This window comes from Oncorhynchus tshawytscha, linkage group LG20 (genome assembly GCF_018296145.1).
Source record: "Oncorhynchus tshawytscha isolate Ot180627B linkage group LG20, Otsh_v2.0, whole genome shotgun sequence".
NCBI classification, from domain to species: Eukaryota; Metazoa; Chordata; class Actinopteri; order Salmoniformes; family Salmonidae; genus Oncorhynchus; species Oncorhynchus tshawytscha.
In genome coordinates, this window is record NC_056448.1 from 36271571 (window position 1) to 36285374 (window position 13804).

Consider the following 13804-nt stretch of genomic DNA (forward strand, 5'->3'; position numbering starts at 1 on the left):
CACTGTGTATTTCAATCATATTTAAATAAATGTCATGTTCAATCAACTGAATTCTATATAGCTAATTGTAGGCTACCGTCTGTCATTTTTGCCTCAATTTCATGATGTGTAAGCCTAACAACATGTGGTCAATGATGTGCCAAATATTTGATTTAGTGCATAGCCTAAGCATTAGAATAAGCCTCCTCAATATTTGCAGCCATAGGTGATATTTTCTTTCTAGGAGCTGACCCATGGTCAGTATCTAATGTTAACGTAAGATATGAATGGAGAACGCTAATCCGAGAGCAGCGCTTCCTTTCTTTCGATCCTATCAGCATCGACACATGCTCTAACAACGCACTTATTGAAAGTTCTCCCTACGTGGTGTTTTGAGAAACGCATGAGTTCTTTGGCATTATAGAAACGATACGTTGTTAAAACACTCATAAGCTTAAGTTCCATCACTATCGGCTATTACTTCATAGATATGGCTATTTGCATTCATGTAAAACATGTGGATTCTCCCTTTAGAGGGGTGGGGGGTGAATATCAACAGCTGCTTTACATTAGGAACATACCAGTTCCTGTAAGTGACTCTTAAAGTACTGAATATGAGTGAGCATTAGACTCCCCTCCAGTTTTTTACTTGTTGATGGCTACTTCCCACTAAGGGGACCTACGTCAACATCTTTTGGGAGTCTTTTTCTTTGTTTGGTGCAGTCCGGACTGGCCTGGACTTCAACGTCCAAGACGGGACTCCCTAAAAACAAGTGACTTCATCAGGGGGGAAGTACAATTAATTTCTTCCCGGTACCGGACCCCCTATATGTGCACGCACTTCCGCGTGCAACATTTTTTACGTGGTAATCATATAATTTCATTCATTCATTCATTCATTCAATGGGATCTCTGTGGGCCTAGTCATTTAAAAAAAAAATGCATTACCTTTTATTGGGGCATAAACACAACCAGTCATGATGTTTCATCTGCTTGTCAGACAATCACATCACTCCTTTACTAGGCTACCTGCACATGTTCATCCTCTCACAACATATTACCAGCCTCCAAACAGTGGTGAATGGAAAGAGACTGTTACTCAAAACACCACAACGTGTCATGGCATTGGCGATTGGTATTAGGTTAGCATTTATGTGTCCACTGCTGTCGGCGCACGTCTCGGTGTTGGCCACTCATCTCTGCCTTGGCAAAATTCTATCTTTTTGTTAAACCCTATCACATTTTCTAGCGTAGGCTATACCACCCGTTTTCAAGGCCATTTGCTATTTTTTCATGCCTCTGACATGCAGTAATGATAAAAAGTGGTGTAATAGCCTACAGTTTTGACATTTCATTTGAATTATTGTGATAGGCTCATGTTTTAACGGTAAGGCGTACAGCCTTACTTTCACCTCTGCTTTTTTTAGCAGGTTAGTTTTTCTAACCTGCTGCTTTAATGTTCCTAACCTGCTGGTATGTTCTCCTAACCTGTTAGAAAAAGTTGTAGCTGTATCGAAGGGGAATGTTTTTAGGGAATCTCATCCACGGACGTTGATTTCTGTTCTGGTCCGGCAAACAATGTTTGGTTCAGATTTGGTCCAGTCCGTACTGGACCAAATCTGAACCAAGCATAGACATCTATGTTTCACAAGTTTGGACAGCACCGTACAGTAGAGTAGTGGTTCTCAAACCTCTCCATGGGGACCCCAGGTTGTTCCATGTAATTGATCTATTCCAGAGCTAGCACACATGATTCAACTTGTCAACTAATCCTCAAGCTCTTGAATAGTTAGTTCAGAGCTACAGCACTAATCTATTTTCTACATATGGAAAATACATATTTTAAACTTCCTGAAAATACTTATTTTCACCTTTCATTCAGAACCTAAAATGAACCTAACTTCAATGTCTGGAAAATGTGTATTTTAAACAATTTTGCTTACTAAGTTCAGATCTTTGGGAATACACTGAAAAGTAACTAGACACTTGGTCAGTCAGTGCAAATGTGGATTAAAATGGCATGAAGAAAATTGCATTGACAGTGGAGGGTGTACTGGGTGTACTGAATTAATGCATCATAATGTAAGGGACAGAATTTTTTCTGGTTGTTCGAACATGTCTTCTGTCTCATCTGTTGATCTAGCTAATTAGCTAGCTAGCTAATGTGTATACTCACTGTAATGCACAGCCGGTGTGCTACTTGCAAGTGCATTGGCCAGGTTTTTTATCAAGACAATTTGTTTTATCAGCTACAGTTAGTGTTGTGAGAGGCTGGTCTTGGTTGAGGAAATGTAGGGTAGCTAGCAGGGTTTGTGCTGAAAATGACATCTGGCTGCACACGTAGCTATCTAGCCGATTTGACTGTAACATGCCGGAATAGATAGATGTATTATAAGTTAGCAACGTGGCAGTTTCCCAAAGTTTGGTGTTGAATATGAACTTTACTTCGCTAGCTAGCTTGCTATGCTGTGTGGAAGAATGTAGCTAGCTAGCTTATATTGTCAACACTGAGTTGTGGATGGTGCACAATCTATATAGCTATGGAACAGTCTTGTTGGCTTGTAGCTACTGGCTAGTTGGCTAGCTATCTGGCTATAATAGCAGACAAGGACGTTCGCTAGCTTATTTGTTGGTGCTCTGATTTAGTTTACACAGATTACTTCAACCATATGAAAAACCATCCATAGCTAAATATACCTAGCTAGCTAGCTTCTTTTGCTTGTAGCTTTCTTCTCATCTACTGGTGTTAGCTAGCTAGCTACAGCTGCTAGCCTGCAAGCTGCTTCTGTTGCACAGCAACCAAGTTGTTGGTCCTGGTTTTAGAACTCTGAGATTCGGCTGAAAAGACATGCATTGTCATAAATGCTACAAAAGGCAGCACATTGTTGATTTTTAATTGACCGAAATGTGCACATGGGAGCAATAAATTAAACATTTTATTAGAACTGTTGCACCTATTGTACAAACGTATTCAGTTCAAATGGATCCAAGTCTAATTGTCCCCTTATGGACGCTGCAGTGTTTCCAGCAGAAGTTTCCAGCAGCAGGCCCGGGCTGGGCCCTGCCATTAGGGGCAAGATACAGAACGCCCAAGTGTCTCTCTCACTCTATTTCTCCCTCTTTCTCAGTCTTCTCTTTCCCTCTCTCTCGCTCTTTTCTCCCTCTCTCTCCCTCTCTTCTCTACCTCCATCTCTAATTTTCTCTCTACCTATCTGCTCTGCTTTACATTGTTAAATGATCCCGGAGTCCTGTTGTTAGTCTCAATAGTGGGAGGGCCTCTAATGTGTGTGTGTGTGTGTGTGTGTGTGTGTGTGTGTGTGTGTGTGTGTGTGTGTGTGTGTGTGTGTGTGTGTGTGTGTGTTCTCAGACATCAGTGAATAATGAGTGAATCAATTGTCCCCTATTAAATTCATGTATCTCTGCCTTTGGTTGGAAGTCATCGCTCATCTGATTACCTCACTGACTCATCGACTGGGCAGCTAACAGAGACTGTCCAGCCAGGTGGTACTGAACCTAACACATTAAGTAAACACATCTTAGATTGTGTCAAGTTGTGACAATTAAAATGGAAGCGGTATGCTGTAGCTCAGCTAAAGATGGCCTAAGTCTCAAACGTTCAAATTGTCCTATTTTTAGAGTTTCATTCCACTCAACAACCTAGCTGGGAAATACATGTTGAGAATTGCATAGTAATGCCCACTATTCTCCTGCAGTTCTCCACCCTCACCCAGTTAGTGTTCTTGAAACGAGAGGTACTCCCCCCTCTCCCCTCTCAATACTTTATGCCCTTTACCAGGCAAAATTTGAAGTCCTTCGAAAAAACCCAATCAAGCCGGATGACAGTCTGCCAACACAATGCAAACAACACCCCCGGACCATTCTCAGTGAGCTCCAGCCCATTGCCAAGTAATTTCACTGGTGTCATGACTTTTGGTGCCCGCCAAACTTGGCCAAAGCCCACCCGAGCCCGCTTGAATTCACGCCGCATCAGGAGGTTCCGACCTGCCTAAGCCAAATAAAATGGTATGTTTTTTCTCCAGCTCTTTCCTTTATTGAGTGAAAATTCTGCTATCACCTTCTACTGTGTTATTTAACGCCTCCAACAAATTAGGCTTTCCCAATGTCATGCTGAGATAGGCTAGTGTTGATTGCAAATGACACACAATGCGATAAGTTATGCCTTGCTCAGATGTTCACTGAATTGTAGACTGGCCACCCTTGGTTGATGAAAGCAGCGCAGAGGTAAGATGGCCAGGTAACTACTGTTTGATTTGACAGGAAACTGAACTAGGGTTTGTAATCCCAGTGCTGAGCTAGTGTGTAGCAGCTAGTTGCTGTATGGCATGTGTTTGTCCTAGAATTGTATGCATGTCCCTTATCGACTGAGGTGAATGAAGCTACAGTACCAAGGTGATCATGGATGCAGTCATTTTGGCTTGTTTTTGCCGCTCTCTAAATAGCGTTGTTTTTGTCGCTCTCTAAATAGCGTTGTTTTTGCCGCTCTCTAAATAGCGTTGTTTTTGTTGCTCTCTAAATAGCGTTGTTTTTTTTTAAATAGCGTTGTTTTTGGTCTCTAAATAGCGTTGTTTTTGTCGCTCTCTAAATAGCGTTGTTTTTTTTTGCGTTGTTTTTGCCTCTCTAAATAGCGTTGTTTTTGTCGCTCTCTAAATAGCGTTGTTTTTGCCGCTCTCTAAATAGCGTTGTTTTTGTCGCTCTCTAAATAGCGTTGTTTTTGCTCTCTAAATTTGTTTTTGCCGCTCTCTAAATAGCGTTGTTTTTGTCGCTCTCTAAATAGCGTTGTTTTTGTCGCTCTCTAAATAGCGTTGTTTTTGTCGCTCTCTAAATAGCGTTGTTTTTGCCGCTCTCTAAATAGCATTGTTTTTGCCGCTCTCTAAATAGCATTGTTTTTGCCGCTCTCTAAATAGCATTTTAGAGCTTTGTTTAGAAATGCAGTAGGCCTAAATCAGCTTTCTATAAATTCCTTGGAGGGGAGAAACAATTCCTTGGAGGGGGCGTTAGCACTGAACATGATGTATCTAACTTGAATATTTTCATTTTCAAATGGATTAATTTGAATAAATTAGGGCAGATACAAATTAAGAGTTGAAAAAGTTATTCAATGCAATTGTGGCAGAGCCTGGGGAGAGGCCACTGCCACGGACCAGAGCTAAGAGGGTCTCAGGGTACAGAGGCTCAGTGAGGCAGAGTAAATGCTTCAAACTTAGGCTCTATTACATAATTTACCAACACAAATGCTTATAAATAAGGAACTTAAAGTATGAGTTTAATAACAAAGGTTATCTTAAACTCAAAGTATTTTTTATCCGTAACCTGTCTTCTTCCTCTTCTTTAAGGCAGACTGTATTTCTGCCACCTACTTACTATACGGGGTATTGAAACACCAAAACAAAAATCAATTTGCGGGAATGGAGGGTGGGACCCGGGAACACACAGAATAATAATAATAAAAACCATCCCACTCCTTCAGTCACAGTTCAAATCCCATCCCTAAACAGGTGCAGGTGCCTGTGAGGACAGAGCATTCATGGACAGGATTCCTCGTAATGCCTCTGCTGTAAAATCCCAGAGTCCCAAAAAACGCTCAGCTGCACTCACAATGATGCCTATTTCCTCAGATCTCCTTTCTGTTTGCGCTGTGCAGTTGATAACCAATGCAATAAATGCTACAAAGTCCACCTTCTTAACATGCAACATCTCAGGATCCCTCTGACAAGGAATATTCTCTGGTTCCTCTACTCCTACTACCATTACTTCCTCAACCCCACTGCTTTCTTCCACTCTTCTCACTGCCTCCAGATAGGAGACATGCTGGACAGCCCTTATTTTTACCACCTCTGTCTCCTTCACCCTAACAGGACACTTCAGAAATGTGGGTGCATGTTCACCACCACAATTGCAGCATTTGGCTCAGCTGGTATACGATACCCCTCCTGTCTACATACACTCGACACATTACCAAATATTTTGCATTTATCACACTGCATGGGTTTGGGCATGAAAGGTCTCACAGGGTACCTCATAAAACCTAAATGCATGTGAGAAGGGAGAGACTCTTCATGAAAAAGCAATAGAATGGATGGAGTGGGCTTCCTCACTCCACCCATCATGCAGGTCAGTTAGTGTGCACCAACTACTTGATTCAATTCTTTACATATGCTTTGCATTCACTTCTAGTGCCACCCCAGCGATAACGCCCTTGATAGGCACCTTGCTTCGAAGAGCCACACATGACACATTCCAATCCGATTTCTACAACAATACTCTCATCAACGCCACCTCATGCAACGGATCCACCCTTTTTATAGAGACTTCAATCGGATCTCCCAGGTAACATCGATCCAAAAGCCCTTACTCGGACCAAAAAATAATCAGAACTAGGCTTGGATTTACTGGATTCCACTACCACTTTACTTCTCTTATTTCCTTTTGTATTCTCCACTGGAATGCAATCCTTCTCGCTCATCTCCTCTTGACACGCCATCTGATTCAAACGTAACATCCGCTTCTGCCATTTTCCCCCTCGAATCATCAGTCTGTCTCAGGACACAGCATCGTCTGCTGCTGTCTCTTTTTTCCCCACAAATGTGAGCAGCTGCAGCCTAGTCAACTGTTGGGGCTGATTGACCAGTGATAGTTTAAGACAATTTTCAAAGCTATTTCTGATACATGTTGCTGATTTCCCATGTCCACCCATAACTTGTGCTTGGTCACCCCTAGGCCCCCCCAACTAAACAAATCATTGCCCCTGCTCACAGCAGCAACTTCAGACATCAATTTCAGTGCAATCCAATAAACCAACGACGCCACTTATTCAACTTACCAGAGTGCAGAATCTCTCAGGTGGGTTCCCACAGGTGATGCCTGGTGGGTCCACCTTGACCCGCATGTAGTCCTTCATGGACTGGGCCTTGGGCTGGCATGCATACTGCTCCCACACCGCGCCATCGTCCGTGCTCACCAGGGACTTGCACAGGTCGTACTGGCCCAGTGTCAAAGAGGCGAAGCAGTGCAGGAGGAGCAACACGGCCTGACAGAGCATGGCAGGTCCTGGGAAAGCCACGAGCGGGGTCCGATGAGTGGGGTCTGGCGGTGAAGGGCAGGAGGGGCCACGGTAGTCAGAGCTTGGGCGAAAAGCATGGAACGCGACTAGGGATCATACAGAGACAGAAAGTAACTTTGGCATCACCATGATGAGTCTACGTGCTCAACTGAGCGATAGGGGACGGTTCAGTGATGAGGGAAAACAAATACAAATGCACTAAGATAAATAACTGTAGAGCCGTTCAATAGAAGTGGACACACAAATAATCACGGCTTCTTTAGGAAATGACACTTTATTGTTTTGACGCCTGGTTTGGAAAAGACAGACAAAAAATGGACCAGGGGGAGGCGAAAGTCACTATGAAACTTCGCATCTACTTCAACCATAGTGGTGCCAGTGCTGTGGTGGTGGCGGTAGGGGTCATTGGGATATCAGCAGAACAAATCCATACTTCAGAGGTCCTTTTCCGCTGGGGGAGACAAGAGCTGTCCGCTACGAGGGAGAATGAGGGAAAGGTGACGATGTACTTAGATACATCCATCAGGTCGTGATGCCCCGGTCCGGCACCTTGCCTCAGTGATAGTCCTGGGAAAATGAGGGGAATTATGAAAATATTAGATATTATAGAAATGATAGAGTGAAAGAGAGAATATTATATACTACAGATATTATTGAAAAAGAGAGGGAGAGACCAGTATACCTATCAGTGAGTAGGTCTAGTCTATCTTGATCATCCCATTTTTCTTATTTTCCGAGATGGGACATTTCGTTCCTTATTTTTACCATCTGAATTTCCAAGAAATAGATCAAAACCATGTAGACTGACAAGGAGGAGATTTGTAGCAAAGTATCAAACAGATGTTTGTATGTAATGCTGTACATCGTCGTGCATGTAACATATTTCAGAGAGAATATTTCGAGAGTTACACACGAGCTTTTAAGTCATACAAGGTTTTATGCCAAGTTTCAAAAGTTGCGGGTGTGTGAGTGTGCTTTGGGGTGAGACGTATTGGATTGTTCATTATAGAGTGGAAAGCTCGTCCCCTTTCTTTGAAAAATAAATTCGTATGCGTTATATGCATGGGAGGGGGGGGGGGTGAACTAGCAAGTGAATGTCACCCCACCACTTATTTAATTCGTTCCATGAAACATGAATTGTCCTAGCTTCAACTGCGTCACCATGCATTAATTTAACATGCTTATAGCTGACATGGCGCTTAGTAAATTATTACGCACACCTCTGCTGTCCTGGTTGCGCCCCTGCGGAAATACACGTGCCAGTGCCGCCTATGCGTGAGAGTTTGAATTGGCATCAAAATGCTAGAAGACCAGAGGTCACAAAATACGTTTTAATGGGAATGACACTGACCCTCTTCACTGTCCGGCTACGATGTGGCCAGAATCCTACAAATATGTATTCCACGAAAATTAGGTGAAGCTTTTTTCAGTTTATAGTTTTGAAGTGCCAAAGCGGTTCTCTGGCATGAAATACCTTATAGGGTGTGTCTGACAGACTGCTGCTTCTGCTCGCTTCAGCAGCCCGAATCGAAAGTAGCAACCGATCAGGCTGCATTTCAATTGGTCATAAATAACATTATTTCTAAACATTTATATAAAGTGACAACTTTTGAATTTATTATAGAGTAGGCCTAACAACATTTAGAGTAGTGAGTGAAAATTTAGTCTAATAGTCTCGAAGTGAGCGTTGCGTTTTAGTCTCACTTCGAATAGGTCTCGTAATCTCCTCAGAATTTATTTTAACAGTCAAGCATTCTGAAGCGGGTCAGATTTATTAGATAAAACACTTATTTAACCTACTTACTTCGAAGGTTCATCTGGGAGAGCCACTCCGTGTCCCATTATTATACGAACACCCCTCTGCCATAAGCCCCGCACGGCTCCATTCACTACCGGGCTCCCGCCGTGGTGTTGGCTACTGTACTCCACTCTGGTTATCTGATGCGGTCTCCTTGTTACTTTTTTCTCGTGCCTGTTACTTTTTTATTACACCACGGATGACCGTGTCCTAGATCTGGAAATGGGAGTTGGAGAAAAAAAGCGAAAGCGTGAATTCCAGCTTGAAAGAGTATCAAAAGTATGAAAATATTGACGTTGAGGAAGGTCTGGTGCTCGTACTTTCCCACTTTACAAGCTCAGCTTTATCCGGGATGTTCAAGCGCAGAAAGAAAAAAGCTTTGTGGAAAATCTCCCCCTTGCTCGCTCTCGCTCTCGCTCTCTCTCTCTCTCTCTCTCCCTCTCTCGCTCTCTCTATCTCTCGCTCCCTCTCTCGCTCTCCCTCTCTCGCTCTCTCTCTCTCTCTCTCCCTCTCTCGCTCTCTCTATCTCTCCCCTCTCGCTCTCTCTATCCCCCCCCCCCCCCCCTCTCTCTCTCTCTCTCTCTCTCTCTCTATGCCTGTGCTAATTCCTTTTACCATCTCTTTCAATCACTATCCGGGCTTTTATCTGCTAGCCTGAGCCAGGGCGGGTTGCGCAACTTCTTACCCGCTCTCGACGCTCTCTATCACGGGCCAAGCGGCACCAAACTGAACCGTCCCACCAGCTGATCAGCAAGCGCTGCTTAAAGGAACAGCGGAGAAGTGGAGCTATAGCCTACTGTGTCATCCACTGTGTCCGAGCGTTCAGAGAGTTGTATCAGAAATGTTTAGCAGCAGATAAGCCAGAGTTGTTTGCTCACGTTGAAGGAAGTGGTGGATAGAGGGCGGTTTAGATACAGGACATAAACCACCGTTCGGGTTTACAGAGCCATTTTTGGTGGCTATTAAAGCTGTCTGTTTGTGCAAAAGAGAAGGCGCGTACCGCTATTATAATCAGCCATAGCATGTTGGATCAATTGCAAAATGCAGCGCTGCCTTTACACGTTTTGTAATTTAATACATGATACCTGAATCTATTACTTTAATTTAACAAATACTACTGTTTAGTCTTTTTTTAGGCCTATGAGAATAATGGAAATAATCACAACACATTGAAGCGCCCATGAAGTCTAGGCCTAGTTAGATTGTTTGCATAACAAAATTGTAAGCTATTTCAGACGATATTTAAATAGCTTCATAAACTTAATTTCAATTGATTATATATTGATACTTATAAAACGATTTGACTCAATCATTAATCATAAATATGAAGCAGCTTTGAGGGCAACTTCAGAAGGGAATTTGATACTGCTTTTCACCTGGCTACCACTAACCTGGTCAACTGCCCTGCACCCCCTACAGCAACTCTCCCAAGCCTCCCCAGCTTCTCCTTAACCCAAATCCAGATAGCTGATGTTCTGAAAGAGCTGCAATATCTGGACCACTACAAATCAGCCGAGCTAGACAATCTGGACCCTCTCTTTCTAAAATGATCTGCCGAAATTGTTGCAACCCCTATTACCAGCCTGTTCAACCTCTCTTATTGTCTGAGATCCTCAAAGATTGGAAAGCTGCCGCGGTCATCCCCCTTTTCAAAGGGGGAGACACTCTAGAACTCAAGCCCCATATACTACCCACCACTGCGACCTATACGCTCTCGTTGGCTCTCGCTTTATACTCGTCGCCAAACCCACTGGCTCCAGGTCATCTACAAGTCTTTGCTAGGTAAAGCCCCGCCTTATCTCAGCTCACTGGTCACCATAGCAGCACCCACCCGCATCACGCTCTCCAGTAGGTATATTTCACTGGTCACCCCTAAAGCCAATTCCTTCTTTGGCTGCCTTTCCTTCCAGTTCTCTGCTCCCAATGACTGGAATGAACTGCAAAAATCGCTGAAGCTGGAGACTCTTATCTCCCTCACTTACTTCAAGCACCAGCTGTCAGAGCAGCTCACAGATCATTGCACCTGTACATAGCCCATCTGTAAATAGCCCATCCCCCTCATCCCCATACTGTATTTATTTATTTGCTCCTTTGCACCCCAGTATCTCTACTTGCACATTCATCTTCTGTACATCTATCACTCCAGTGTTTAATTGCTATATCGTAAATTCCTCGCCACTATGGCCTATTTTATTGCCTTACCTCCCTTATGTTACCTCATTTACACACACTGTATATATACTTTTTTCCCTACTGTATTATTGACTGTATGTTTGTTTATTCCATGTGTAACTCTGAGTTGTTGTATGTGTCGAACTGCTTTGCTTTATCTTGGCCAGGTCGCAGTTGTAAATGAGAACTTGTTCTCAACTAGCCTACCTGGTTAAATAAAGATGAAATAAAATAAATAAAAATTGGCGCTTGCTATCTGTTCTGAAGTCGCTGTCCGTGGTGCTGAAATAGACTGACTGCTTCTCTTGTACTTTCACAAGGCAGGGTGTACAATACATGCTGCAGCCCCGCTAGTGACAGCTGCGTTGCACTCCAAACATTTGAAAGCTGTCAAATGCATTACAAAAGAAGAAACTGAAGCTTCAGTATGTTGTCATGGGGGTTTCTGTGATTTTTTTTAGGTGATTTTGGGAAGAGAGAGAGACAGCGAGAGAGACAGCGAGACAGACAGAGAGAGAGACAGCGAGAGAGACGTGTGATTCGGAAGGGAACTCTGAACTTCTATCTGGGTGGGAACACTGACTGTACAGCATGGAGTCGATCGATAGTTTGTCCTTGCAGCGTCTCCTCTATCTTTCTCAAGTCTTTCAGATTCCTCTTAACCATTGCAGCGCCTACCTAAGCCCCCTTCACCCCCCCAAAATGATATCTACCTACCTTATATATCTACCTACCTTATATATCTACCTACCTTATATATCTACCTACCTTATTTATCTACCTAGCTTATATATCTACCGAGGTCTTCAAAGAAACATGTTACAGTGGGAAACAAAATGTATTACTAAATTGACCCTTGTTAGCTTGGAGTCATGTATGAAATATGCATTATAAGATCTGACATTCATCAAAGTTAGAAATGCTGATCATTTGTTATGTATGAATCCGGATGTCTTTCTCAAAGCCCCACAAATGATTTAGCGTTGGCCAGTTGAGTGGTAATTTCCCTGACGCCAGACAGTGCTAGACTGTTTACTGGCCTGACGCCAGAACATGTCACTTATATTAGTTAGGATGGTGAAATGTAATCCAGTTCTATCACTTGAAACGAGACATGGCATCAAAACATTTCAGCATCAAAACGTATATGAATGATCTCACTTTAGATATGGTTTACTTGTAGGTTTTTGTATTCAACGTTCTGGATTGTAGTCAACTTATTGGGCTTTTATATTGCTAATTAAAGTATGCTAAAGTATGTTAAATCATTCTGCAGGTGCCCTCGATTGTGTCTTGATATTTGCTTTTGTATTATCTGTATCATTGATACTTGTCTTGTCTTTGTAATCCTTGATGATGCTTCAAGTGAAAAAAACATTTCCCAAGTTGGGATCAATAAAGTAATACTCTACTCGTTCTACTCTAATGCATGTCAATGTATTTTCTGGTCTTTGGTCTGGCTTGTGATGGCTAGGCCTTTGGCTAAAGCTATACAGAAACAATGCATCAGATCTATTGCATCCCTAAACTGCATCTTTTATAACATCAGGTGAGAATGATTTAATAACACCACCCTCCGTGCATCTGCCTACCCTCGTCCCCGTGCATCTGCCTACCCTCTTCCCCGTGCATCTGCCTACCCTCGTCCCCGTGCATCTGTCTACCCTCGTCCCCGTGCATCTGCCTACCCTCGTCCCCGTGCATCTGCCTACCCTCATCCTTGTGCATCAACAACAATGTAACACCCTGTCGAAGCACACGGCTAATAGAGCTATACGTTGCATCCCAAACGGCACCCTATTCCCTCATCCCAAACGGCACCCTATTCCCTCATCCCAAACGGCACCCTATTCCCTCATCCCAAACGGCACCCTATTCCCTCATCCCAAACGGCACCCTATTCCCTCATCCCAAATGGCACCCTATTCCCTCATCTCAAACGGCACCCTATTCCCTCATCTCAAACGGCACCCTATTCCCTCATCCCAAACGGCACCCTATTCCCTCATCTCAAACGGCACCCTATTCCCTCATCCCAAACGGCACCCTATTCCCTCATCCCAAACGGCACCCTATTCCCTCATCCCAAACGGCACCCTATTCCCTCATCCCAAACGGCACCCTATTCCCTCATCCCAAACGGCACCCTATTCCCTCATCCCAAACGGCACCCTATTCCCTCATCTCAAACGGCACCCTATTCCCTCATCTTAAACGGCACCCTATTCCCTCATCTCAAACGGCACCCTATTCCCTCATCCCAAACGGCACCCTATTCCCTCATCCCAAACGGCACCCTATTCCCTCATCCCAAACGGCACCCTATTCCCTCATCCCAAACGGCACCCTATTCCCTCATCCCAAATGGCACCCTATTCCCTCATCCCAAACGGCACCCTATTCCCTCATCCCAAACAGCACCCTATTCCCTCATCCCAAACGGCACCCTATTCCCTCATCCCAAACGGCACCCTATTCCTTATGTAGTTCGCTACTTTTGACCAGATGCAGACTAAAAGACCTAACACATTTCTGGCACTACTATACTATCATTTACACTTACAAAGTGCTGAGATTGAACTTGACGTGTTCAAAAAGTCACTATCAAATCATAGAATTGTTTTATGGCAACTGCTTGGCATCAGACCGTAAGGCACTACAGAGGGTAGTGTGCATGTCCCAGTACATCACTGGGGCCATGTTTCCTGCCTTTCAGGACCTATATACTAGGCGGTGTCAGAGTTAAAGACTCCAGTCATCCGAGTTATAGACTG

General features: G+C 43.6%; 1 protein-coding gene across 5 annotated transcripts in view; it reads right to left on the reverse strand.

Moving 5' to 3' along the window:
- The window catches only part of LOC112220102 (netrin-G2), a 118313-nt gene extending 108632 nt beyond the window's left edge, over window positions 1–9681 (reverse strand). The window contains exons 1-3 of one of the 5 annotated variants that reach the window (XM_042302577.1): window positions 9544–9681; window positions 8865–9074; window positions 6821–7627 (exon numbers count right to left, since the gene is read on the reverse strand). In XM_042302577.1, the coding sequence (XP_042158511.1) occupies window positions 6821–7039 (219 nt within the window). In that variant the 5' untranslated portion in view covers window positions 7040–7627; window positions 8865–9074; window positions 9544–9681. Of the gene's footprint in view, window positions 1–6820; window positions 7628–7742; window positions 7829–8860; window positions 9343–9543 lie in introns of those variants that run through there. The other 4 variants (XM_042302576.1, XM_042302580.1, XM_042302578.1 and 1 more) reach the window with 4 other exon arrangements.
- Between the last annotated feature and the right edge of the window lie 4123 nt (window positions 9682–13804).